General features: G+C 39.2%; 2 protein-coding genes across 4 annotated transcripts in view; one reads left to right on the forward strand and one right to left on the reverse strand.

The window, feature by feature from the left end:
• Window positions 1–2,973, forward strand: part of Smarcad1 (SWI/SNF-related, matrix-associated actin-dependent regulator of chromatin, subfamily a, containing DEAD/H box 1) — a 60,742-nt gene extending 57,769 nt beyond the window's left edge. For 2 of the 3 annotated variants that reach the window (XM_029534906.1, XM_029534907.1), the window contains exon 24: window positions 1,568–2,972. In XM_029534906.1, coding sequence (XP_029390766.1) covers window positions 1,568–1,629 — 62 coding nt within the window. In that variant the 3' untranslated portion in view covers window positions 1,630–2,972. Of the gene's footprint in view, window positions 1–1,567 lie in introns of all 3 variants that reach the window. The other variant, XM_021190210.2, reaches the window with a different exon arrangement.
• A 4,324-nt stretch (window positions 2,974–7,297) lies between these two features.
• Hpgds (hematopoietic prostaglandin D synthase) overlaps window positions 7,298–27,189 on the reverse strand; it is a 22,640-nt gene continuing 2,748 nt past the window's right edge. The window contains exons 2-6 of the mRNA XM_021191619.2: window positions 22,868–23,009; window positions 20,210–20,302; window positions 17,144–17,253; window positions 11,429–11,527; window positions 7,298–8,076 (exon numbers count right to left, since the gene is read on the reverse strand). Coding sequence (XP_021047278.1) covers window positions 7,912–8,076; window positions 11,429–11,527; window positions 17,144–17,253; window positions 20,210–20,302; window positions 22,868–23,000 — 600 coding nt within the window. The 5' untranslated portion in view covers window positions 23,001–23,009 and the 3' untranslated portion in view covers window positions 7,298–7,911. The remainder of the gene's footprint in view (window positions 8,077–11,428; window positions 11,528–17,143; window positions 17,254–20,209; window positions 20,303–22,867; window positions 23,010–27,189) is intronic.

Here is a 27,189-nt window from a genome sequence, read left to right on the forward strand (position 1 = left end):
ATGATTAAATTTTTTTGTCCAATAAAACTAAGGATACAATATTGTCATTTATTTAGTTTCAATTATAATAATTTTATCTTTGGATGTGTCCAGTTTCATTTTTAAAAAGAAGTGGCACCAGGTCTAGAGAATGTGAATCTCTTTCTGCCTCACACTGAGTTCTTTTGCCTTGTGAATGATGTGTGTATTTACGGATGAGTGTGTGTATCAGCAATCTTTATGAGACCTCTGGAAAATCAGCATGACTAACTAAAGACCATAGAGTTCTGTTTCTCTAGAGCTGGCCTTGGTCTCAGGATATGCAGCTATGTCACCCAGGCACTTGACTGTTGGAAATGCAGATTTCCAAATTCCCTATAAGACTTACCTGCTTAGGGTACTTAGTATAATTTAACAAGCTTTCTTGTTGACTTTGCTGTATATTAACTGGAACCATTGCTTTATGATAAAAATTGTGGGATTCTTTCTTAAAGTAACTGGCTTATTACACTTTTGAACTCTTATTATAAAACTTTTTATATAAAAATCTTAGAAAGCTCACTGACTGGCAGCTGTGAAGGGTTAGTGTGTGTTGAGCTTCTCCCAGAGCCAGTATGTAGTTAGTTATAGGTGTGACAGTTCACACTCAGGATTTTAGATAAATATTTTCTAAGTTGTTACAAACAAGAACATTTTAGATAGAATCACATTTCCTACTTAGATTTCTTCCAATTGTCCGTTTACTATATTATTGCTAAGGTTCATTTCTTTTGTCTCACGCGTATAGGTCTTTTGCCTTCGTGTATGTTGTGTACTGGATTTGTGCCAGTCATGCAGAAGCCAAAATAGGCATTCGATCCCCTGAGACTTGAATTGCAGATGGTTGTGAGCCATCAATCATGTGGGCGCTTGGAATTGAACCCAGGTCCTTTGGAAGAGCAACCAGTGCTCTTAGCTGCTAAGCCAATTTCAATCCAGTACCCTTTTAATATTTTTTCACTTTCTTTTGAAGCAAGGATCCTGCTAAAGTTCACACTTGAGATTTTATTTTGTTCTAATAATATCTAGTAAAGACACTAAAAGACTCTGATTATAGTTTTTTTCTCCACATTTCTCTAGTGAGATGTGGGATGCCAGTTAGTTTTAAGAGAAGTGATAACTTAGAGCCATGCTGTCTTTAGTCTGTTAAATACACTTGAAGGGAAGGCTATCTGTAAACTCCTTAACAGTTTGTCCAGTGTTCAGCATCTTGTACATATGCATCTTTTACCCAGAGAGTAGAAGAAATGAAAGTGCTTCTGTAGTTGATTGTCTCAGATTTTTGAGAGATTTGATTCATTGTGCTGCATTTCAGCTATTTGTAGTTTATTGCTGCACAAATCAGAAATAGTTGTGACTTTACAGCTATGCTTTTACCAGTAAGTGGGAAAATAAATAACTCAGCTGTATAGGTTAGGTGATGACACCAAAACAAACTAGGAGTTAGTTATAGGTAGGAATTCACCAAAGAAAAGGAAAAGTTGAGAGGAAAATACCTTAGAAGCCCGGATATTTCTACATAACTTTCACATTATTTTATATCCTGCAGCTGATGAAGGAAGTATGCCAGCAGATATAGCCACATTATTAAAAACATCAATGGGCCTGTGAAAGGAGAGCTCGAAATTCCTGATTGATGAGGAAATATCAACTTGGTGCATTCAAGGACATTCACATCACAGTGACCATGGGGTTTATGAGCATTTGTAATTTTTTATAATTTCATGTTGCATTTCACATAGTATGGACAACTTTTTGCCACTAACTGGATTCTCCAGATACTCACATCCTGAAAATGTTGAATAATCATTTTTCAAAGCAGTTTTCTGAATGGGGATTAGTTGGTGATTGTTTGTAACAAATATGCTAATGCTTTAGAAATGTCAGTATTTTTGTAATTATTTCTACCTCCAAATATATATACATATATATATATAGTGTCTTTCACTGGATAATGTGTGTAGATTTACATGTGCCTTATTTGACAATGTTTATGTCTTGTTTTGCCTGTCTGATTTGAAGTTTTTATTATGTTAAAAAATGCAGCTGTATAGATTGCTTAGTCTTTATTTTATTGCTATTTGATGCAGATGTTCACCAATGTCAGTAAGAACTCAGCCTGAATCAAAAGATGGCATTCCAACCACTAACATCCCCAGGTCCTCTTTTTCCTCCTGTTAGAACACATTTGTTTGGCTAGGCACTAAGTTGTTTTCCAGTGAGCAGGAACTGAAGCCTTTCTCCTGCTCTGGGGGTCAGTTCCTTCTTTCATTTTCATATTGCACCTCTGGCTCATTAACTCTGCCTTCTCTTGTGTGTGTTTCTATCAGCTTCCTCTCCCGCTTTTGCTTCTCTTAACCATTGCCCAGTCATTTCTGTTCCGTTTTCTTTTACACATTTCCTTCTGCTGTATCACCAAGATCAGCAGAGTTGGTGGCATATTTCTAGTCCAGCAGAACAGATTAACTTAAAGATACTTTCACTTTAAAGGAAACTGGATGTGACTTCATACTAAGGTAACATTAGATACTGCATGGAAATAGGTCATTAACTTTAAATTCTTTACAAAATATAATTTACCAATTCCCAGGATTTCCAATACAGGACCACCTGAAGAGAAGCCATTGTTCAATTCCAGTTAAGTGTCGGTGACAAAGTGAAATTTAGAAGTAAAATTGTCTATTTGATATTTCAGTCTTTATTAACTTTTCATTTAAATTTTGCCTGTCAGTCTATATTGCTGTTTTTATTATACATCAGATTCTTTGTGTAACTTGTGAGTTTTATGTGCTTTGTTTTATAATGTAAATATCACTATAAATAAACTTATTTATAAATGAGAGATTTGTTAATTATTGGAGCTCATACTTTTTAAGACGTCCCGAGGCTGAGGTGCTAGGTAAACTCTTAGATGGGTGACACAATCCTACAGTGCTGTTTTTTTGTTTTGTTTTTTTTTTTTTTTGTTTTGTTCTGTTTTGTTTTTTTTCAAGTATCTGAGACTCTGAATTCCTGACTCAGTAGATCTAATATTGAAGATATATGACTGTATCAAGTAAATCTCCCCACTATGGGACTACCAGGAATTTTCAGGTGTTAATGCTACCTCCTTGTGATCACAGTACCCAGGTTGCTTAGTCAAGTTGTTGGAAATTGTACCTTTTAAACCCACAGTGAATTTCCCTTAACTTTTCTGTGTGAACTGTGTCTCCCACAGTAGGCTCATTGGTTGTGGTGTTGTTATATCTGAATTTCTTCTAATGAAATGTAGTTGGATTCTCCCTGTAATATTTTATTATTATGTCTTGGGTTTAATAAAAATGTTTGTGATCATTAAGTTGTATTTCACACCCTTTGTAATGGTTTTTAGCCCTCTTTCCTTCCCCAGAGAAGTATGTAATATTGAACAGAAACGGGACCATCTTATGTTTAAGATATTGCTTGGCAATGGATAGGGATTTGATACATAAAATGAATCCTAAATTGTCCCTTTTTTTTTTTTTTTTTTTTTTTTTTTTGAGACAGGGTTTCTCTGTATAGCCCTGGCTGTCCTGGAACTCACTTTGTAGATCATGCTGGCCTCGAACTCAGAATTCTGCCTGCATCTGCTTCCCGAGCACTGGGATTAAAGGCGTGCGCCACCACCGCCCGGCCTCAGTTGTCCTTTCATTGCTCCAGTGTCCTTAAACATCACAGTCCATTAGTAATGGAAAACATACACAATCCACAGTTGTTAATATCATGACCAACTGAAGTAGGCTTTTTTCTTTTTTTTTCCTTTATAAAACAGGATTTCTTGGCATAGACCTAGCTGTCTTGGAACTCTGTAGACTAGGCTGGCCTCTGCCTTCCAAGTGCTGGGATTAAAGGCATATACCACCACTACCCATCATGAAATAGGCTTTATTTTCTTAGTACAAGTCATATATGCATAATAAGTATACCTTATGTGTCTTGTCTTGGACAGGTGACTCGCCAATGGGAGTTCCAATAGAGTCAGGGTGTGGATGGATCAGGAGATTGGGTTCCTATTTGTGCAGCCTGTAGTGAAGGGATCTACCTTCTTCAGTGGCTGCCTGACTTAACATTGTGGCTGTGTTAAATACTGCCCTATAGAGCATGCTGGTGTTACACTGATCAAAGAAATATGTAAGACTATTCTTTGAGTTTCCATTTTTTTCCCCATAGGAATTGTATTTATTACTTATCCTAAATTCGGTTTCTGTTAAAGATAGTCTTTTAGCCAGGAAGTGGTGGTGCATTCCTTTAATCCCAGCACTTGGGAGGCAGAGGCAGGCAGATCTCTGGATTCGAGGCCAAGGGCAGCCTTGTCTACAAAGTGAGTTCCAGGACAGCTAGGGCTACACAGGGAAACCCTGTCTCAAAAAAAAAAAAAAAAAGATAGTCTTTTATGGAAGGTAATGCAGAGGGAAATGGCCTGTGTGTAAGGGACACCACCACGACCTTCATTAAAAGCATTGTTTGTTTCCCTAAAGACTTTTTCCTATTGATTGTTTTAATCACATGATATCTACCCATGCAATGAGATTCTTTTTTATTTTAACAGCCACCAATGTCAAAATTTCATTCAAAAGATCAAGGTCATACATTTTATGTTTAACATACAAAATTTTGTTCTCTGTTCTCCCGCCACCCCCACCCCCACCCCCACCCCCACCCCCAACCCCGTTAAATCAGAAAAAATGTTCTAAAAAAAGAGATGTTAAATAGCACACCTAGCTGGACATGTATTTCTTTCTCTTCCCCTACACTCCTTTTTTATTTTTATTTTTTGTCTTTTAGCAATATGTTCTTCTGAACATCACATAAAGCATAAGATCATCTTTATTAGTATTTCCGTATGTTCTGCAACATACCAAGCACACTGTTAACATGCATGAAGCTAACATACAAAGCAAAGTGTGCATTCCATCAATATAGTTTAAAATAGGGATCCAGGTTCAGCAGTATGGAAAAGGAATTACAGTGAGTGCAAGGCCAGCTTGGGCCTGGGTCGCATTGTGCATCCTAGTCAGCCTTCAGATACCAAATGAGAAAACAGTCCAAACAGTCCTGGGGAATAATATTGCTAATTAGGAGAGCCTTTAAAAACAAAACAAAACAAAATGGCTGCATTTAAAAAAAAATGTCTTGTGTATAGGTGCAGATGCCACATTGCTTAAGGGGAGGACAGAGGACAGTAGGCGAAAATCAGTCCTTTGCTTCCATTATGTAGGTACCAGAGACTGATCTTAGGCCTTCCGGGTTTGGTGCCAATTGCCTTTATCCATGGAGCTGTCTCACTGGCCCGGTGTTTGCAGGATTGTGCTTTCCACTCTTTGTCTCTTGCTCAGCCACCATGAGTAAGGAAACACAGTCATTTTGGCACACACTGCTCCATAGTTCCAACCCAACGGAGCCTATGAGGTAGAGTCACATAAATCTTCCTTCCCTGTAGCTGTTGTGTATCTATTAGTTTGTTAGCAATTAAAAACTAATTATCACAGACTGTTTTTTTAAATTTGTTTTTGTTTGTTTGTTTTCCAAAGATGCCTCAGTTCACAGCAACACTAGGAGCAGTCCCATTTTCTGCTGTCTCCACACATACAATCTCCTCTGTGACTAACATCTGGTACATATGCTACAGTTTGCACTCGAGTTAACGTTTGGTGTGCATTCTGAGTAAGTTTTTAATGTTTGTAAATGTAAAGACATGTACTCATTACTACTGACAGCATCCCACAGAACAGACTACCCAGAATGCCCACGTGCTACCACTGACCTGGGTAGCTTCTCACCTTTTCTAACCACACATTTTGCATAATTGGAGCCTTTTGGTGTTGGCTCCTTTCACTTGGCTGTGTGTGGTACTGGCTCACCCATGTACTACCCTTGACGCGCACGCACCAAAGTTTCTTCCTGCATTTCCTGCTAAAGGACATCTTTGAAGTTTTTAAAGTTTTAGCAGCTGTATGTAAAGCAGCATCCAAGACACATGTTCAAGCTTAGTGTGGGCATGCTTTTAGCTGGTTGAGTAAATACGCAAAGTGAGACTGCCGGACCCCACAGAAGGGGGCATTTTGTTTTTTGAGAAACGAGGTCTATCAGTGCCATCTTTTGCATTCCTGTCCCCAGTTAGTCCCAGGTCCCATAACTTCAGTGTCTCTCCAGTGTTTATTTGGTCTTGAGATTTTACTGTTCAGTCAGCAATGCTATTATAATTCCCTAGTGCCATTGTATTGCTGCCTCCTCACAGGCTCATATGGCTACCTGTGTATCTTCCAGCTAACATTTCAATCTGGGTATTTATTTTTTTACTATTGACTTTTCTTTTATATTTTCAACAAATCTTTACCAGGTGAATGTTCTGCACACACGTTCTCCCAGTCTTCTTAGTCCACTAGTTTCTGTTTTTTGTTTTGTTTTGTTTTAAGATTTCTTTATTTTATGTATGTGAGTAGGTTAGTATACTGTCATTCTCTTCAGACAAACCAGAAGATCAGATCCCATTACAGATGGTTGTGAACAACCATGTGGTTGCTGGGAATTGAACTCATTGCCTCTGGAAGAGCAATCAGTGCTAACTGCTGAGCCATCTCTCCAGCCTGTTTTTGTTTTCCTAATGTGAAGGATTATTGTAACCCTGTCTCCTGTCTCTGGGGTACCTAACTTTCTTTTCTTTTTCTGCTTAAAACAATTTTTATTTTTAATAAAAAATACAGATACATTGTTACGAAGAAAGAGAACTTCTAGGTCATTCCAAAGATCAGTAAGTTTTCAAACTTAAAAACATATTTAGATTTTTATCTATATCAGCTTTACTGCTGTGACCTGGTTTTGTCTGCCTTTTAATAATGCAGCCAAATACCTAGTTTTGAAGTTGTTTTTTTAAAACTTCTTTAGAGACAAGGTCTCATGTAGCCAGGCTAGGTGTGTGGCTAAGGATGACTTTGAACTTCCGACCCTCTTGTTTCTATCTCCCAAGTGCTATGGTTACCATGTTTGCTGCCATGGCTGGCTCCAAATTTCTTTCTTCTTCTTCTTCTTCTTCTTCTTCTTCTTCTTCTTCTTCTTCTTCTTCTTCTTCTTCTTCTTCTTCTTCTTCTTCTTCTTCTTCTTCNTTCTTCTTCTTCTTCTTCTTCTTCTTCTTCTTCTTCTTCTTCTTCTTCTTCTTCTTCTTCTTCTTCTTTTTTTAAACTTTATTTGGTCTTGAGACCAAATTAAAAAAAAAAAAAAACTTAAAAAAAAATAAAAGGTACCTAACTTTCTATGTGTCTCTACAACCTTCTGAATTGCAACAGTGCTGAATTCAGTCAACTTTTTGTTACTCCATTTCTGTGGAATTTCAATTAAACTTCAACAAAACTTTTCTTGGCTGTCCTTTAATCTTGATGAGTTTCTTCTTTATGACCCATTTTGTGACATGTCAGACAAATATGTATTTTTGTGAAGTAGCTTATAAGCTTTGGTGTATACCTGAATAACATGTAGTGGCTAGTGACCATTATAGTGACCATTAGTTTCTGTGTAGCAATTTGCTGACTGAAGAGCTAGCTGCAAAATCTGTATTCCATAGTTAACTATGCTTACTCATAGTTAAGATACTGTGGTGACTGATACACTAGCCAGGAAACTAGCGTCATTTAAAGCTTCCATACATGTTGATAGGCACAACTATATATATTGTGACTATTCTCCTGCAATTAAAAAAATTGTAAAGTTTTGAAAAAATAAAAGATTGGAAACTAATTGCTTGCAGATAAAGACAAACTACAACAAAAGAGTCATACACAGCAAGCAGAATACTACAAAGTAAGAGTCCCATTGATGAGACGTATGCGGATCCTCTAACCAGCTGACGGAGTTCTTATCTGATGATGTGTCCTGAATCATCTAGAGTTTTGTCTGTGGCCTCTTTAGTATCCAGGCAGAAATGGCAGGGATAGCTTGGACTTTGTTCCGTAATGACACCAGCCTGGGATAGGTATCCAACAAGCATGGCTTTAAGACCAGAAGTGTGGTGCTGCAGATGTCCCAGTAGAAGTCTGCCCAGGTCACCTGCTTAAAGGAAAACAAAGACTTGGCTTTTGAATATGTTAAAAAAAAAAAAAAAAGCATTCCAAAAGTGAACTTAATTTCTTACTCTCAAGGAACATTTCTTTCCATTTCAAAACAATTCTTTGTTGGTACAAAAGCTGAACGTGTGCATGACAAAATTGGAAGCTGACAAACATCACAGTGTCCAAGGGACACTTATTTTTTATTTTATCTATCCTATCCTATCTATCTATCTATCTATCTATCTATCTATCTATCTATCTATCTATCTATCTATCTATCTATCATCTATCCATCCATCCATCTATCTATTTATTTATTTTGGTTTTTCGAGACAGGGTTTCTCTGTGTAGCCCTGGCTGTCCTGGAACTCACTTTGTAGACCAGGCTGCCCTTGAACTCAGACTTCCACCTGCCTCTGCCTCCTGAGTGCTGGGATTAAAGGTGTGCGCCACCACGCCTGGCTCCAAGGGACATTTAAATAACTACTGCCTGTGACTTAGTGGAGATGCCTGAGACAGGTGGCCGGTAGCTGATGGTCCAGTGCTGTACTACTTTGAAGCCCTGTCCAATCTCCACCAGCCTGACCTAACAGATTTCCATCTGCTCCAAAAGCCCTCTAGGAAAAGGTGGGTGCACACACTTTTTTTTTTTTTTTTTTTTTTGAAGAAGTACCTTTATTTCTTTTCTGATTTACCTTTTTTTTTTAAGTCCTTTTAATCACTTTAAGTGATTGAGAATGGCATGCTCCTTTTTGTATGTTACCATTGATGATTCCACACTAGTCCTGCAAAATGTCCTGTGTGTGAGGGGAATCTGATTATTCCATTATGCTGTGTACCTTGTACCTTTGCGTTTTACGGTATAAAGGAATAAATAGTGTGTAGGTTAGCCCTTCCAGGTTTATAGTTCCAAATAAAAGAATCTGTGTAAAATACGTTATCTTTGAATCACATCAAGACAAATAACTATAAGGGGATCTGGTCCTTAATAGAATGCTAAGCTTGGCCAAGGTGATGGGTACAGCTATCCTGAGCCTGGGTCAGCTGAGTGTTCTTCATCGTTACTGAGCTTCATGAGTAGAGTGTGTCACTGGTCCCATAACCACATTAGCAGAGTTAACTCTGTTAACTCTGTTATTTGTTCACTTTTTGTATGGCTGGGAGACAGTCTGACACTGCAGTGTGTTTGACTGGAGCTCCCTCTGGAGCTCAGGCTGCCTGGGACTGCGGTATGTTTCCCCAAGGCCAGCTCTAGAGAATTTAAAAGTGGACTAAGCTTGCTTGTGTGTGCATAATTTACTAGAGCTGGTTGCTGGTGTTTCACACTTTTGCTGTCATCTAAGAAATATTGCTGCATAGAGAGTTCAACTAAGAAATATTTATCAAATACCTACTGTGTGTCATACCCACATCTAGGTGTTAGGGATGGCAGAGAGCAATCTGGGATGCAATGCCCTTCTCTCATGTAGATTTGTGTGTTGTTTGTTTGTTTGCAGTGCTGTGGACCAAGCTCAGAGCTTTCAAACGCCACTGAACCTCATCCCCAGTCTGGGGTTTTGTTTTAGAGGAGATTTTTCAAATACACAGTGAAATGGCTGTTGAAGGCAAAGTGCAGTGGCTAACGTGGGCAGAGCGAGCCTCCAGGAGGTGATATTTAAGTCGAGGGTTCTGAGAAATACTCAGAAAATGGGGACTGAAAAAGAGAGTTCATAAAAAGCAAGTGGGAAGAAGTGGAGGGACTATGCAGTGCAGTGGAAAGCTGAGGCGATACAGGGACAAGACAGACTGATCAGAGTCACCTAAGTCACAAACACACTCTTTCCTGTCTTCCATACAGCCTTTTTCAAAAGTCTGGGAAACTCCACCCATAACCGCACTGACAGTAGTTAGATTTGATTTGGGTGGCCAGAAGCACATCTGGCCAGCATCCCTCTGAGACACAGGTGGTTTCTGGTGGCCACTGGCTAGGCTCATTACTTCTTCAGGGTTGGCAAGTGAGGATGTGTGCACTCTTGTTTATGACTAGAATGCTTTTTCCAAAGAGAAACTTGTACTGCTTGCATAGAAAAGGCGGGGCAAGTGCTTCCAGCCAAGCCTCTCACATTCCACTTCATTCTTTCAAAATGGCCTCCATCCTACAGCTTGTAAGGAGCTTGGTTGCGGGTGTTGTATGTTTGGATGTAGTATAAGTTGTCGTAAGCGCCTCTGTTTGTTTTGTTTCAGTTTGCTGCTGTTATCATTCTCATTGAAGTCTAGATCACTCCATTTCTAGTCAGTTCTGAGATGACTCAAAAGCCCTTTTGATACGAACTCCAGTTGCTTTGGTAACTCATTTGCTTCTAGTATGAAAAAGTACTCAATATATTTCTAGTCTCAAATTGAGATTGGGTCATTTGTCTCTAACTCCCCAGTTCTTTTCAGTATTTAAGAGTCCAGAATCTGGGTAGAGAGAGCTACCCATGAAAACTAGATTTATCTTTGTCTCCTTTTCTTCAACACCAAAGATCTTGATTTTTAGTAACATTAGTGTAATTTATGATTTTTCTACTCACAATGTGTATGACATAAATAATATTTTTAATACAATGCCAAAAGTGCCTAGAACTGCTAATAATTCTACTGAAAATGGTGTCTGTTCTTCTGACATTCCTACTGCAAGCTCGGATTACAGTGCTTTGCACTGAATGTAGTTTAACTAACTACATAACTGCTTGGTAAGGTGCTTTCTGTGCAAGCATCATGACGAGCCAAGTTTGAGCCCTAGAACCCACGCACAGAAGCTGGGTATGGTGGCGCAGGCTTGTGTGAGCTCGAGACTGACTGGTCAGCCAGCGTAGTGTGACTGAGCCGCTGGCCTGCTGGCACACACACACACACAGATAGCCACATACGTGTTCCCATGTACACACACATGCACAAAATATTGCAATAAGTAGTAGTCTTTATGTACTATTATGTATGTGACACAGATTCATTCATTTTCTTTTGATTCTTAGGATAGCTTCTAAAGATTAATGTATAGAATTACATGAAGTAAATTACATTATGACCCCAGGTCAGATTCATGTAGAGTTAGTTAAAAGAAGTTTAGTGTTCTATTTTCTCTACTATATTTTCTGAGTAATTATCCTCCAGCCCTGCCCCACCCCCATTTTTTCTTCTTTCCATTTTGAGATGAGGGCTCAGGTAGTCCAGGCTGGCATCAAACTTGCTATGCAACCACTCATTTGCTGGGATGACAGGTGTGTGTTATCATGCCTGGCTGGAATAACGTTTTCGCTCAGTAAGTGTTTAGTTCATTGACTTATCTAAATATAATTGCTGACATTTTAAAACACAAACATACTCACATAATTGCCTATAAACCACTGTTTGTCTCCTAAGTATGTGTCCAAATCTTTCAGAAGGCGAGGTGCTTGACATGTGAGCAATTCATTGAACATCTGCTCCTAGGAGAGAGGAGACATCCTTGTGAATAGTGAGAAACGTACAAGTAATTTGAACAGCGAGTGAGGAGGACTGAAAGCGGCTATGCATCTGTTTCATCATAGTTATGAACTTATTGAGACATAACTCAATCATTGATTACCCAAGTTTTAAAATTACATTTATTTTGTGTGTTTGGTGTGTACACATGTGCCACAGAGCCTGGTGGAAACCAGAAGGCAACTTTCAGGAGTCAGTTCTCTCCTTGCACACTTGCTACACAGGTTTAGAAGGAATCAAACCCTTGCTACTCAGGTTTAGAAGCAAGGATCTTTTACCATCTAACCAACCCTATTACTCATTTTAAAGTATCTTTGCCAGCAGTTTCCATACGTATTTTCATGGTGATATTACATCACACAGGATATTTTCATACATTTTGTACTTGTATATTATATATATATATATATATATATATATATATATATATATATATATATATACATATACATCATATTTTCTGCATCCATTTCTATATTTTAGACAGGTAAGTTCTATCACTTGTCTCCTATGGACACTGCCATCATAAACATCAATGTGCAAGTGTCTCTGTGATGTGCTGATGTAAATACTTGAGAGGCGTATAGGCAAGTCATGGTAAATCTGATTTTAGTTTATGAGAAACACCTCTGATATTTTCAAACTCTTAATTTATTGTAATGAAAAGTTATTATGCTTTTCGACTTCTGAAATCTCCTTTTAACATAAGACCCTTATAATTATGTAGCTCAACTGAAGGAAATAGATGCACAGCAGTCTAAATCTGGACACTTTAGTTTGGGTTTCTCCCTCCGTAATGAATCATGACACCCATGGTGGTTTGAATAGGTATGGCCCCATAGACTCATGTGTTCGCATGCTCGGCCCATGGGGATTAGCACTATTAGGAGGTGTGACCTTGTTGCAGGAGGTATGTCCCTGTGGGGACAAGCTTTGAGGTGAGGTATTATATGCTCACACTATGTCCAGTGACACAATCTTCTCCTGCTACCTCTGGATCAAGATGTATTACTCTCAGCTCCTCCAGTACCTTACCTGCCTGCATACTGCCATATTTTCTATCAGAACAATAATGGACTAAACCTCTGCAACTGTAAGCCAGCCCCAGTGAAATGTTTCCCTTTATAAGACTTGCCAATGGTGTCTCTTCACAGCAATGGAACCCTAATTAAGACAACACCCAGGGGACCTAAGGCTGTCTCCTCCTTGACAGCCACTGTGCCTTAGCATGAGCATTGTCTGCCTTGTATATTATCTAAAGGATCCACCAACCACTCCTTTCTGATAAGCTATGTAAGGTACTGTGAAGAAACAATATTCTGAGAAAGGAAGATACATGGAGGACACCCATAAAACAGATGGGTGCCTTTATTACATAATTATGTTTTATTTCGTCTCTTGAGAACCAAGTCATTTACTCAAACCTCTTTCTTACTGAGAATTGTGTGCTTGCCGACATGGTGGTGCACCCTGTGGTCTCATCTCCCTGGATTAGTTTGAGTTTGATAGGAATATTAGTCAAGGCTAGCCTGTATCTCCTGGACAGCTGGACACAGTGGGCTGCAGGATGTGGTTGCTCGAAAGCTTTGCGAAGGCCATGCGTACTTTCTAAGGGTCACATCCACATTGTCAAGTCCAAATAAGAACTTGTAATATCCACATTATCGATCACTCCCTTAGCTCAAATTTTCTTTATTATTTGTCAAATTATTTTCAACTAATAAAATTTAAATTACTACATAGAGAATAATCATTTCTTAAGGTTCATTTTTAAATAATAGGAAGAAATGTAATTGTTATATCTTTTGTTTGTAGGCGTGTGTGTGTGTGTATGTGTGTGTGTGTGTGTGTATTTGAAGTACTGGAGAGGCTTTGGGCATGCCAGAAATACTTTGTCACTGAACTAATTGAACCATATATATCTAGCCCTGTGTATGTTTCTTGTTAAATCTAGGTGGCCACTCTTGAACTTGCTGGTCTCTGACATTTCTGCTCTCCTCTTCAGGAGCGTTGTGAGCTGGATTTTGCCCTTGAGAAGGATATAGAAGGTTTTCTGTTTCTCACTGTTTCCAAATCCTCACTGCCACTCTCTCTCATTGTTGAAACTACAACTTCAGAATTCCAGCTCTCCTGCTGGTCCTCCCACCTGCGTACTGCTCTTCAGATGACAAAACACACAGAGGTACACTGGGTAGCCAAAGAATAAGTACTCATCATAAATTCACGGGAAATTCTGGTGACCAGTGTTCACAGACATATTCTTTCATCTAACTCTTTAAAATTGGAAATGGAATTTTAGCAACAAATACAGAAATAACAGCAATTACTATATTTCATGCTTTTCTTCAAGCACATATAAGGACAGTTTTTTTTTCAGTGAGACTTGTGTGATGCAACCCCACATCTGTAATCCCTACACTTGGGAGACAGGGTTTGGGGAGCTGCAAGCCTAGCCTAGGCTAAATAGCAAAAACCCTTCTCACTAAGAAGAATAAGTTGGTATTACTGTCTTTCTGAAATATTTTGATTTTGAAAATGCAGCCTGACCACAAGGTGGCAGTAACTGACCCTGCTGCAGAGAGAGAGAGAGAGCAAAACACACTGCATTGATGATGTAGTCGGAGCTGTTAGCAATGCCTCTGAAATATGATCTTGTGTATAATTTGTCCCGGAACCTGAGTTTCTATGCTTTCTAAACCTGGTTTTAGACATGTAAGAGCAGCGACCACTGTGTTATGAACAAAGCTGGAGTATACGTTTTATGAGAAATGGCCATAGATAGTCACCTCTGGGATGTGCCCTCTGTCAGGGGTCCTCAGCCATAGAAAAGTAGAAAATGAGAGACCAGTCAAGGAGTCAGACTGGCTTGCAGTGGGTTCTTTGGCATCATGGACACAAATCTTTATTCACTTTCTTTCTGTAACTGGGAACATGATGTATTTGTGTGTTTACATTGACGTGTAAAATAGATGTCACAACTGACAAATATAAGAGCAAACTAACACTTAACTCTATAATGTCTAATTGTCCTGGCTGACGTTTAGTGAACTCTCTCCACCTTGTCACATGGCTACACTCTATCACTGGTTGCTCCCAACATGTGTCAAAGGCGAGCCCCTTTAGTCTACACTTCACACTTCAACTGTGAAAGGGAATTGCACTGATAAGAAGGCAATAGGGTTCAAGCCCATTATATGACTCCAGAGCTCAAATATACTATACTATGTCAAAAAGTCTTTTTACTCTTCTGTCATCAAAGCCGAGCTTTTTAAGACTTTGTCCTGGATCTCTCTCTCTCTCTCTCTCTCTCTCTCTCTCTCTCTCTCTCTGCACATATCCCTAAGATACCTTATTTATATAAATTATTTGCCCAAATATCTCCAATCAGAAGACCCTATTCATGTAAACAGTATCATCATAATGCAGGTGTTTAAGTAAAATGATGAGACTCACGTTGGTTGTTCTGGGCTGTGGCTTTTGGACCTGGACTGTCTCTTTAAATTTATAACTTTTATTTGTACTCAGTGTTTAAGGCAGCTGCAGGTTTGGTGACATCACACCCTAGGAGTTAAGACCACAGTATGACAATGAAATGCCTTTCCACTGAAGGTAAAAGGGTCAGGAGACAAGAGTAACCCCTGGAGGTGGGACCTGATAATGCAGGGTGCCGGCAACCATTTAATAAGCAGTTAGTCTGTCATTAGGGGGCACTGAGATAATAAAACATGTCAAAAATAGTCTATTTAAAATCCTGATAAATTTTAAAAGGTGAAAATTTAGAATTCAAGCGTCCATGAGTCAAGTTGAGGACGTCCTCTGAAAGCACAACCAAACCAAACCAAACCAAACCAAACCAAACCAAACCAAACCAAACCAAACCAAACCAAAACCAAAACAAAACAAAGCAAAACAAATAACGGGAGGTGGAAAAGATCTCAGCCTCTTAGCACCAGGGGTTCTGTGTGACAAAGAGAATAAAGGGGATAGTGAGGTCATTTTAAAAGATTTCAAGGCTATTTAAACTTTTCAAAGTGTCAGGCTGAATGGACCCATACAGGATGGTGCCAGACTAGAAGGATGGCTCACTGGATAAGATGCCTGCTGCTCAGCCATGCTGACCCAAGCTTGGATCTCTAATGCCCACAGATAAACCAGGCTCTCTAACACGCTGCTGTCACCCCAGCACTGAGCAGTAGAAATGGAAGGGTGTGTCAGCAAGAACGGAACGCTGTGTGCGCTTTGGCGGTCTGTCAGTCTAGCTGAATTGGTGAGCTCCAGATTCAGCGAGTGACTCTGTCTCAATTAGTAAGCAGGGGAGGGATTGAGGAAGCAATTGGATGTCAATCTCTGGCCTACACATGCATGGACACACATATGTGCACTCAGACACAAGAAAGCAAACAAGATGGTGCCAAAATACCATTTCTTTCATATATGTATATACATAATGTATATATACACACATATATATATATATATATATACATATATGTATATATACATATGTGTGTGTGTGTGTGTGTGTAAAATTTGTTTGCTTGTTTTTGTGAGATAGGCTCTCACTATATAGTCTTGGTTGGCCCAGAGCTTTCTTTCTTTCTTTTTTTTTTGTTTTTACAGATTTTATTTATTTTTATTTATATGAGTACACTAAAGCTGTCTTCAGACACACCAGAAGAGGGGATCAGTTGCAATTGCAGTGCCTGGAGTATGGGAACAAAAAGTAGGAATTGAAGGTCATTCTCAGCTACATAGTGAATTAGAGGCTAGCACTGGCTAAAAAAAAAAAAAAAAAAAAAGAAAAAAGAAAAAGAAAAAAGAAAAAAGAAAAAAAGAAAAAAATGAAGAAAGACAGATTCTTTTGGCTTCTATAAGGAGTTTATAAGAGCTGTCTAAATCGATAAATGCTATTTGTGTATGTTACAGAAATATGGTGGTATACATTCTGCACTCTACAAAATGAGACATTATTTCAAATGGAGACCTACACGGTGGAAAGAGAGAACTGATTCCTGCAAGTTGTCCTCTGAGGTCACATACATGCTACAGCTTGCATAGGCTTGTACAACAATAAACGTGTGCTCACAAAACAAATGATTAAAAAGAGAAAAGCATGAAAGAAAGGAAGGTGTGTTTGTCTACAGCAAATACCCAAAAGCATTAAAAGCTGGGTCTGTAGGCCTGCAGGGAGAGTTCTATGGCCTCATAGCACTGAAGGCTCCTGCAGACAACCTAAGTTTGGTTGCCAGCACCCACATACCAGCTCACAACCATCTGAAACTCTGGTTGCAGGGAATTCAAAACCCTTTTCTGGTCTCTGCAGGATTCTGCATGGACATGGCACACATACACTCGCAAAGACTCACATACACACACAATTTAAAGACTCTTTGAGGTGGGGTTAGCAAAGAGTATGGCAGGAAAGAGTATGACCTTGCTTTAGAGTCTACTACAGCTTCATTTTAAAAAGTACGTATTTCTATCACACAGATTGAAAACGGCCTTTAAAGCCCTAGAATGCGATTTCTGGAGGCCATAGAAGGTTAACTGCAGGAATGATAGCAAGTTCATCACATTACTTTTAGATCTTGATTTTTCTCTGCCCACGGAAAGAGTGACATGAAGTCATCCAGTGTGTCCACCACTGCGTCAGCTTGGCATTGCTCCAACTCTGTCTTCCCAGCCAAATCTATGGGATAGAAAAAGGCCATTTTACATCTACCAACATAAGGACAGCCAGGGCTATATAGAGAAACCTTGTCTCGAAAAGCCAACAAACAAACAAACAAACAAACAAAACAAAACAAAAAACAAAACAAAAACAAAAAACAAATATTCACACTTTAGAAAATTCAAACTATGAAACAGTCGTGAGGCAGAAGACAGAGGCTGGTGGTGGAGCTGGGGGCAAATTCTAAAATTCTGTAGTCTGTTCTTTGTACAGCCTGAAAAACTCCAATAAAAATCGGACCCAGCTTTCATCATAAAATTTCAACTTTAAAAATAGTAGAATGCCTTAACCCTGGGAAAACAAAATGCCTCGATTGACAGCCAGACAGGAAACAGACAGGAGCTTGCTCAGTCATGGAACTCTTAAGTATCTCAGCTTTCTTTTTTTAAAGATTTATTTATTTATTATATGTAAGTACATTGTAGCTGTCTTCAGACACTCCAGAAGAGGGAGTCAGATCTTGTTACAGGTGGTTGTGAGCCACCATGTGGTTGCTGGGATTTGAACTCTGGAGCAGTCGGGTGCTCTTATGCACTGAGCCATCTCACCAGCCCGTTGTTGATCTTTCTAATCTCCTCTCTGGTGTCAACTGGTAATGACTCAGCGTTAAAGTCTTGTAAATTGACTCCTTTTGTACAGCGGTATCAAATTATTAAACTCAAGGAAATCTACGCTGCTGATGCATGGCTCAAATAAACTACTCCAAGGTGAAGCTGCTCAGGGGAGAAAGAACATGCTTGCTCTGCTTACTTGCAGCTCTTACCTGTGATTTCCAAGAACTGATTCTCCTCACCTGCCTGAAAAAGCCTGTCACAGTCTGTCCCCTCACTTTGCCCCGCAGCCCTGGCTTGACTTCTGTGATCCAGGGTTTGGCAGTTACTTTGCATCAGGTGATGCCTTGGTCCGACATTTCTACTTCTAAGCTGCAGGCATCTCTCAGTCCTCTTTGAAAATACTTGGAGCTTTCTTCTTTCCTGAACTTCTGGCATCCAATTACCTAAATGGCACACCTCAAACCTACTGCTCCCTGTTCATTCCGTGAGGGCCGGGCTCCGACTGTGAGCGAGCGCTACAGAAGCTCAGAAGCTCCAGTGTGTTTTGGAAAAGAGAGACTCCTCTCCGTGGCTGGAAAACCTGGTCCGGTAAGGGGTACTGCAATTGAGGAAGGTCTTTACAAAGATCTGAGAAGACCAGAGTGCTAGTGCGCTAGTGGGTGTTTGTGACACCCCCCCTCACTGCTCCCAGTGCTCTCCTGAGAATGACAAAGCCTGTCTGTCTCCTGTGCCTTTTAGCCCTTCTCTGTTGCCCAGCCCTACAAAGGTTCTACATTCTTTCTCAGATTCTCCACACTCCTCTTTCGGAGTTACCTCTACTGTGGGTCCAGCCGTCAGGCCAATCAGGAAGAAACTATCACCCGAATAACTGTCCTCTAGTCATGCCTGATCATGCTAGGGAAGTCCATGTCCTGGATTTTCTAACCAGGGTCGGTGCATTTTGCTAAGTAACCCTCCTTCTGTACCCTACGACTGTGAAGGGTTTTGTTGTTGTTTCCTTGTGGCTGTTTACTTGCAGTGCTGAGAGTCTGGCGAATTTAAGTGAGGTCTGTTTGTCGGCCTCCTCAGCACTATTAGGAAATCCCTAATAATGCAAACTTTTCAGGGGCCTCCTCGCATCAAATCTGGCAGCAAGGAAGAGCGTATGAGTTCTATGCAGCCTCCAGGAGACCTTGCTGCACATAAAGGGTGGTGGCCTCAGAACCCTAGGTACTCTCCGAGGCTCCACCCAAATACACTTTTCTCGTCTAAGCCCAACATCCATAGACATAGTCCATCTCCTCTGACTCGTCTCAAGCCTTCACTTGTTGAAATATCTGCTAGTATACCTTTTCCTGTGCTTAAACTTTTAAAAATTAATTTTATTTTATGTGTATTGTTATTCTGCCCTCATGTTCACAGTGTGTGAGCCTGGTGTCCACAGAGGACAAAAAGTCATGATAGGATCAATCAGATCTGGAGTTACAGATGGTTGTGAACCACCATTTGGATGCTGGGATCCAGACCCAGGCCTCTGCAAGAACAACAAGTGCTCTTAATGCTGAGCCAAGTCTCTAAGCCCATGTTTACGTTTAAAACAAATAATGTTGTCTCCCAAATGGAGTCTAATGATTACGGGCCACCTGGGGGCTCAGCATGCTTGGATAGTGTGGTGGTGGCAGTGTGGTGGACAGTGCTAATTCTAGTAGATGATTTAGAAAAAGGAAAAGATCATTAAAAGAAGCCCAAAGTTACTTTTTTTTTTTTTTTTTTTTTACTATTTTTTTTTAAGTGGGAAGAGCAGGAGAGGGGGAATAGGAAGTGGGGCATGATGAGAGGAGGGCAGGAGCCATCTCTGTTCCCTCTGCTCACTGCCACGGTGAGGCGTTAAGGAGGTCTCAGGCCACGCCCAGTAGAGGTGAGGATGCCACCTTCCTATGTTTTTCAACACTTTCAGAATGAAGGACACGGAACTATGATCCCAACATTCCAACAAGTTCTGGCCTTCGTGTGCTGTCTGCAGTTCTGGCTATTTTTTTCTGAATCATAATATTTAATACTAGCTTGACATACCAACCCAATTTTCCAGCTCTATTCTAGAAAGGACACGATGGCAATGTGGTATAATATAGGATGAGCAAGTACCAGGCAGGTCAACACTACATAGGAAGACCCTGTACACAAAAATAGAAAATAATAAAATGATATAGCCATCTAAAGCATTCACACTAACATAGATGATACATTTATATTGTTCTAATCTTCATAGCCATTCCTAACTGCATCATAGTTAAATAGTACAGCTGTTAAAGAAATACTAAAGAAACATCACATTTTTTTTTTCAGTTACTTAAGGCCTTAACTACTAACAAGTGTATTACCTGTGTTTTTGGTCAAATATCTTGCTATTGCAAGGCTCTGGTGAAGTCTAAGTCCTTCTACCTCCAAAACAGGGATTTTGCCAAATGGAAGAGCTGAAACAGAAAAAGTTGGGGCTCAACCTCAGAGCACAACAAAGAACGATGAGAGCTCAGAACATAGGAACAAAGAATCATTTAAAGTCACTGAAATTCTTAAATACAGAATGTGTGTGTGTATATATTATATATATATATATATATATGAATTTTAAAATATACTTACTTTAAAAAACACTATACTGTTTGATCTCTATCCAAGTCCCTCAAAACATCTCTTAAAAGGGACAATTTTACATTCTCTGGTACAGTCTTTACATGTTGTTAGTTTTGGAAACTGGATATAAAGTCAGAGAACTGATAGTAAAAATCATGTTTATTATGGGTGGGGCCTGTAGCTCAGTTGGTAGAGGGCCTGATTGATATGCACAAGCCCCTGCAAGTCTCTAGGTTGGATCCCCAGCACAGCAAAAATAGGATGCGCTGGGTTATGCCTGTAACCTTAGTACTTGTGAGGCGAAGCCAGAGCTATCATGAGTTCAAGATCATTTTAAACTTGACACTGTGTTTGGACAAAGTAAGAACTGGTCTCGATTAAAACAAATAAACAAACAAGAACACAAATGCTTACTGGGATACCACAGGCTCTACTACTGCACTGTCTCTTTATAGATTGACTTATAAATTTACTACTTTTTAAAAGACTTATTTTTATTTGTTTTTGTGTTATGATTTGTTTTGCCTGCAAGAATGTAATTACACTACGCGTGAGCAAGTGCCTTTGGAGGCCAAATGAGGGATTGAGATCCTCTTGGAACTGGTTACAAATGTCTGTGAGCAACTACATGGGTACTGGAAACTGAACCCCAGCCCTCTGTAGGAGCAGCAACTTTTCTTAAACACTGAGATATCTCTCCATATTTAACATATTTAACTTTTTATAAAAACCTGTGTTTTAAAGCTTCATCAATGTCATAGTCTCAAAACAGATCACATGGATTACTTTAAAACATATTCCAACAACTATAGAGTTTGACTTACACAGTAGCTAAAGAAGTTCTAATTCAAGTCTTATTTTGATGAAGAGCAATTTGAGGGATACAGTAAAAGATGGAAGCATTTTGGTACAAATATAAGTTATAGCAGATAACAATACTTTATCAGTATATCACTTTTTTTTTTTTTTTACTGGAACTTTTTACTTTTGTAAGAAAGCTTTCTTATAGAAAATTAATAAAATTTAAAACAAAATATTTCCACTAGATAGCTACAGTGACTATAGTATTCTAATTAATTTTCCATATTGTGTTAGTTAACCTTGTCAACATGATTAGATTGAGAGAGGACGACATTCCTATTTACATCTTTCCGTGAGGGTCTTTCCACAGATGATCCGATCATCAGTATCTGATCCAGTGAATAGTTTATTCTACTGAGCAAGTCTAGTTCCAGATGTGCTGTTATGAGGTAGTAGACATGTGGGAAGTAGGGTCTCACGGTCGGAAGTGGACTGCTGGGCCTCGCTGTCGGAAGTGGACTGTGGGGGACCTTCTCTTCCATCTTAGCTGTGGTGTCATCATTAGTTTGTCCCTGCTCCCAGGTTTCATCTGATGAGCATCTCTGCACCGTCACACCCTTTCCACCCAGTGGTTTTTCTTCCTCAGGGCCCAAGCAGGGAGCTGACAGCAGTGAAATCTATGAGCATACCCTTCTTTCTTTAGCTTCATCCCTCATTTCTGTCACAACCGCGAGAAACTAACATAAATGTCAAAAATAAACCGTAACTTATATGATACTATAAAGTTCTTCTTTTCACTTGATGGTAACTTTGAAACTTTCTGAATCAACCGGCCTCCATCATTTCAGTGACCATGGTGTGTGTGGCCATGTGGACTCGCCCCACCGTCCCAGAGAGTTTCTTAAGGTTTGAGGTAGTTATGTTGAGCTAATTAGATTTGAACATAATTAGTTTGGAAAGAAGCAAACCCAATAAAGTATTGCTCATAAGTCACGTACCCCACAGAAGGACTGGGACCAGGCCTTTATACACACAGTGGGTGAGTTCAAGGTAAGGTTCTTTCACTTCTCAAAGAAGCACAGCTTTGAGTACTGAGCCAGGGAGTACACCAAATGCAGTTCAAGGCTCTGAGCTACTGTGAGCAAAACAGAGATCCAAATAAAATGTGCCCTGAAGGGCTTCAATTGCAGTACACGTGTACACGAAAGGGGGGTGGCATGTGGAGCTTGAAAGGGAACCTTGATGGTGTTGGAAATTTAACATGCCCACCAGTCTTCAAGCACTCTACCCTGAGAGACTACTGTTAACTATGGACTCATTGTAGAAACAAGGAACTGATGTTTGGGGAAGTGTATGCAAATTAGCAGGTCACACTCTTGGCAGGGGTGATGTTCAACTGATGTCAGTTTTTTATGGTTTTATGAGCCATCTGTTGAGGAAGAAGATAAGACCAGAGCACGCTCAGAGAACAGTACTCACGTGTTCTGCTTACCTGAACAGCTGCTTTTCAGTGTGAAGCTCTGTGGGACCAGCTGAGCTTGTTTCAATGGAAAGCCCTGAAGTACACTCTCCCTGCATAAGGCTGAACAGTTTGTGACACTTACTTGGTTTAATTTTTGGCCAGTCAGCTTGTTCTATTCTGTGATCTTCATACTTGATGTCCAAATAAGCAAATATGTAGCGAATAATTTCGGCTCTTCCCCTCATATTAAAATAAAGCAGTTTGTAGTTAGGCATGGTACAATTCTGGAAAGATAAAAAAAGAGAGGTGGTCTTATTGTTTTCATTTTTAAAAATCCTTTGATGGTTTTACAAATGTATGCAAATACAATGAATTTTAGTCATTCTTGCCAATTATTCTCTTCCATCCCTTTTGCCCTTCCCCCTGAAACTGTTCTTTCTAACAAAGCTTGAATTCATTAATTGCTCAAAAACACTCAAAGGGAAACCACAGAAACTCATAAAAGTTTAATGACTTATATTTAATAGATATAGCTATGTAATATGTAGTATTTTTATAATGCAGTTTTATAATGATCAGGCAACTGACAGACATTTTCACAAGAGACTGAATTCTACTAAGTTGCTCTATGTTTTTGGACTAGCTTATAGAGATTCTCTAATTTTTTTTTTTTTTTTTTTTTTTGAGACAGGGTTTCTCTGTATCGCCCTGGCTGTCCTGGAACTCACTCTGTAGACCAGGCTGGCCTTGAACTCAGAAATCCACCTGCCTCTGCCTCCTAAGTGCTAGGATTAAAGGCGTGCGCCACCATGCCTGGCGAGATTCTCTAAATTTTAAAGTCAACTTCAAAACTGTAGATATTAATATACATTTGGAAACTAAGACTTGTCTATGTAAAACTCTTAGTATACTACCAAACCGTTGCTAGCATTAATACTTACCTAAACTTTTATGTTATAGACCAGAATAATCATTGACTACCATACACTGATGCAATAATTGTAGCAGTTACATGAAAATTGTTCATTTAAAATGGTGACTTAAAGTGGTTTGGTTTAGGGGCTGGTGAAATGGCTTAGCTGGTTAAAAGTACCTGCCGGGCAGACCTGAGTTCAAGACTTCAAACCCATGTAAAAAGGTCAGATGCAGCAACTCATGTCTGCAATCCTAGGTCCAGCTCTGCTGTAGTCAGATGGGGTATGGAGGATGGTCCTCAAGCTTAGTGTACACAACAAGAGAGATCTTGCCTCAAAAACAAGATGGACAGAAAAATAATTCCCCCCAAATCCAGTAAACTTGATAGCTGTCTAAGCCTGGCCACCTGTGTTCTAGCTCCAGAACATGCATGAAGGTGAGGAGAGAGAACTGACTCCATAGAGATGTCCTTCAACCTCCACATACACCTTATAGCACACAGGCATTATACATGCACTAATTAATTAAAAGTGTAAAGTGTTTGGGATAGCATTTGAAATGTAAATGAAGAAAATATCTAATAAAAAAATTTAAAAACATGTAAAGTGATAAAGGTCCTTTAAAATATACATTATGAAATTATAATTCTCATTAGAGAAAGAAAATGTATTTGTTATATCTTGATTTTTTTTACTATTTCAAAGAACAAAGTAGCTCACAGTGTGAAACTGTTATTTCTAGTTGTTGTTCACATTGAAGTGCTTTTCATAAAAATTGGTTATCATATATAAATATATATCTCCTTACATACATAGTATATACGTGCAGAGATATATGTCCATTGCATTAAAAATTAAATATACAACCCTTTTCACTCAAATATCCATAAATAACAGTGATCACATTGTGAATTCTGCATAAAGGGGTTGTTTTATTGTTAATATGTGGTTATGCTATTTTATATTGTAGCTTACTCAAAGAAGACTATTAAATTTTTTAGTTATCTGTGTTTCTCTGAAAACTTTATTCCATACGAGATTTGGAGATATAAGCACATCTGGTAAATGCTTATCTCTCTCTCTAGAACATTCTTGCAGCAGTTGTAACATTGAAGAAGCTGCGCCTGCACACCGCATTCCTCAGTTCTTGTATGACTGCATTCCATTTAAGGAAAAGCTTCTTGTTCTACAGGAGCGAGATTCCCAGATTGTAGGCTTGTAATTTTTGGGTTATAAATGTGTATTTTGGAAATATTAAAAATAGATAAAGATAAATGCAGATGGAAATAATTACTGATTCCAAAATATTTAATATATTTAATAAGGCTTTGCACAAAAATAAGGAATTCCAAGTCAATGTGTCTATGAATAGTTTATGTAAGGTATGTAATACTAACTTTTGTAAAACTGTAAGCTATGAAGTTATTATACACTCAAAGAAATTCCACAATAAACAATAAGAGAAAGCTTTGTGCCCTAGCTAGACTTTTTTTTTTTGCCTCACTTCATCTCTGTGGCCATAACCTCTCTCTACTGAAGTAGACTTGCCTCAACGGATAAGAGTAGGATGTGTCCCTACCAAGTACACTGAAGTGCAAGGCTAGGGGAGAGAGAGAGAGAGAGAGAGAGAGAGAGAGAGAGAGAGAGAGACCTTGGGAACTGTTTTTTCCCCCCTTTAGTTTCTTTGCCTATAGAAGTAACTGTACTGAAAATATTACCTAAAGAACACTGGAACTCAAGGAGCCCAGCCCCTGCTCCAGTCCATGGCTGCTGGAGAGGCAGCCATTGTCTTCAGTGTTGTGGTCACCATGCTCTAGTGGGTAGCCCCACAGCCATGTCCATGGGGCACCCAGATTAAATTCAGTGAGTCACTGAATAAAAACAGGAGAAACAAAGACACAGGAAAGTGGAAAAGACTTGTTCCCAGGAAGGGGCTTGGTCAGGGGAGATGAAGTGGGATGGCTGAATGTGACCTGAAGTTCTTATACACATGGATGAAATTGCCGAAGAATAAATTAATTTAAGGTTTCCAGACAGTGTGTGACTTGTAGTGTGAACTCAGCAGACACGAAAGGGAGGGAGGGGAACTGCAGGGTTATTTGCTTCAGTGAAGGGCATGAGCCAGATTTACATGATTTCATTGGACTCAGGTCTTCAAGATCATGTTATTTGAAAACTCATTCTGATGCTACCACAAAGAAAAGAAAAACTGAAATATAAAAAGAAAAGGTAAAAGTTATATGGTAAGTTTAAAATGAAGTGACAAACTGCAGCAAAAACTATTGCCAGCAAAAGGGTCATAACAGCAGTAAAATAGTTGAAAAGCCTCAAGCTAGTTCTATAGTCCACCATTTAAAGGGACAACCTTAGAACTGTGTGATATAACCAAATAAAAAGAAAGTAGAGGCAAAGACTGAGTTGGCCATTAGCTACTGCCATGGTTTTACAGGTGAAGTTCACTCAGTCCCAAAGGCAAAGGTGCCCATAGTGAGCTTCAGAGACGAGAGCATTGGGGAAAAAGGCAGAAAGTGTAAGAAAATTCTAGATAACTTTGTTAGCATACATTTAAACATCATAAGTATCAGTTATTCAAAGTTAGTAGTATATGAATAGACAGACATGCTGTGACAGAAGGGTTGATGACAGGGTCACAGTGTCTTAGAAGATGTCCCTCTATTTGACAGATTGCTGACAGGCAAAAGCAAGCCACACTGTAATCTCAACCAAGGCCAAAGGGGCTGACAGAATGGCTCTGGGCTTAGGAGAACATATTCCTCTTTCAGAAGACCCAGGTTCAATTACCCACATCTACACTGGGTGACATACAACTTCAGATCCAGGGGATCTGATACCTTTTGGCTTCTGAAGGTATCTGTATTCATGTGCCCATGCTGATACACATACACATAACTACAAATAATAAAAATAAATCCTTTTAAAAGACACTAAACATTACCATTCAGTTGTGATCAGAATTCTTAAGGAAACAAAACATAACAGAACAAAACAAAACAAAACTCCTTAGCTAACCAGGGCTTGGGAAAAAGTTCCTGGACCTCACAAAGAGTCTCAACTAAAAGATTCGACCAAATTTCACATGAATATGAATCAATAGATTCAGTTTCTTTCTTTTCTTCTCCTTCTTTATGTTTTATTCTAGAACTCCTTTTCCAACATAATATTTCTATTGATTATTTGGGAATTTCATGCAATGCAACTCATCACACACACTTTGCTGTCATTTCAGGTCCACCCCACCCTTGTGACCACCTATTTCCCCACCCCTCAAAGAGAAGAAGAACAAAAAACAACAATAAAAACCCAATCAAACTCAGTTTCTTTAATGTTGGCGTAACCTTATGTATTACATCCCCAACCCCAAGCAGACCAGTCAGTTTAGTAACAGAGGATGGCAGCAGGTAACGTGAGGAGTATCAGGAGAGAGATGACCATTATCTACATTCAAAAGCCAAGGCAGATCTGTCGGTAAACCTGACTGTAAATTTCTTTCTTTTTTTTTTTTTTTTTTTTTTTTTTTTTTTTTTTTTTT

The sequence above is a fragment of the Mus pahari genome, chromosome 2, assembly GCF_900095145.1.
Source record: "Mus pahari chromosome 2, PAHARI_EIJ_v1.1, whole genome shotgun sequence".
Classification (NCBI taxonomy): Eukaryota; Metazoa; Chordata; class Mammalia; order Rodentia; family Muridae; genus Mus; species Mus pahari.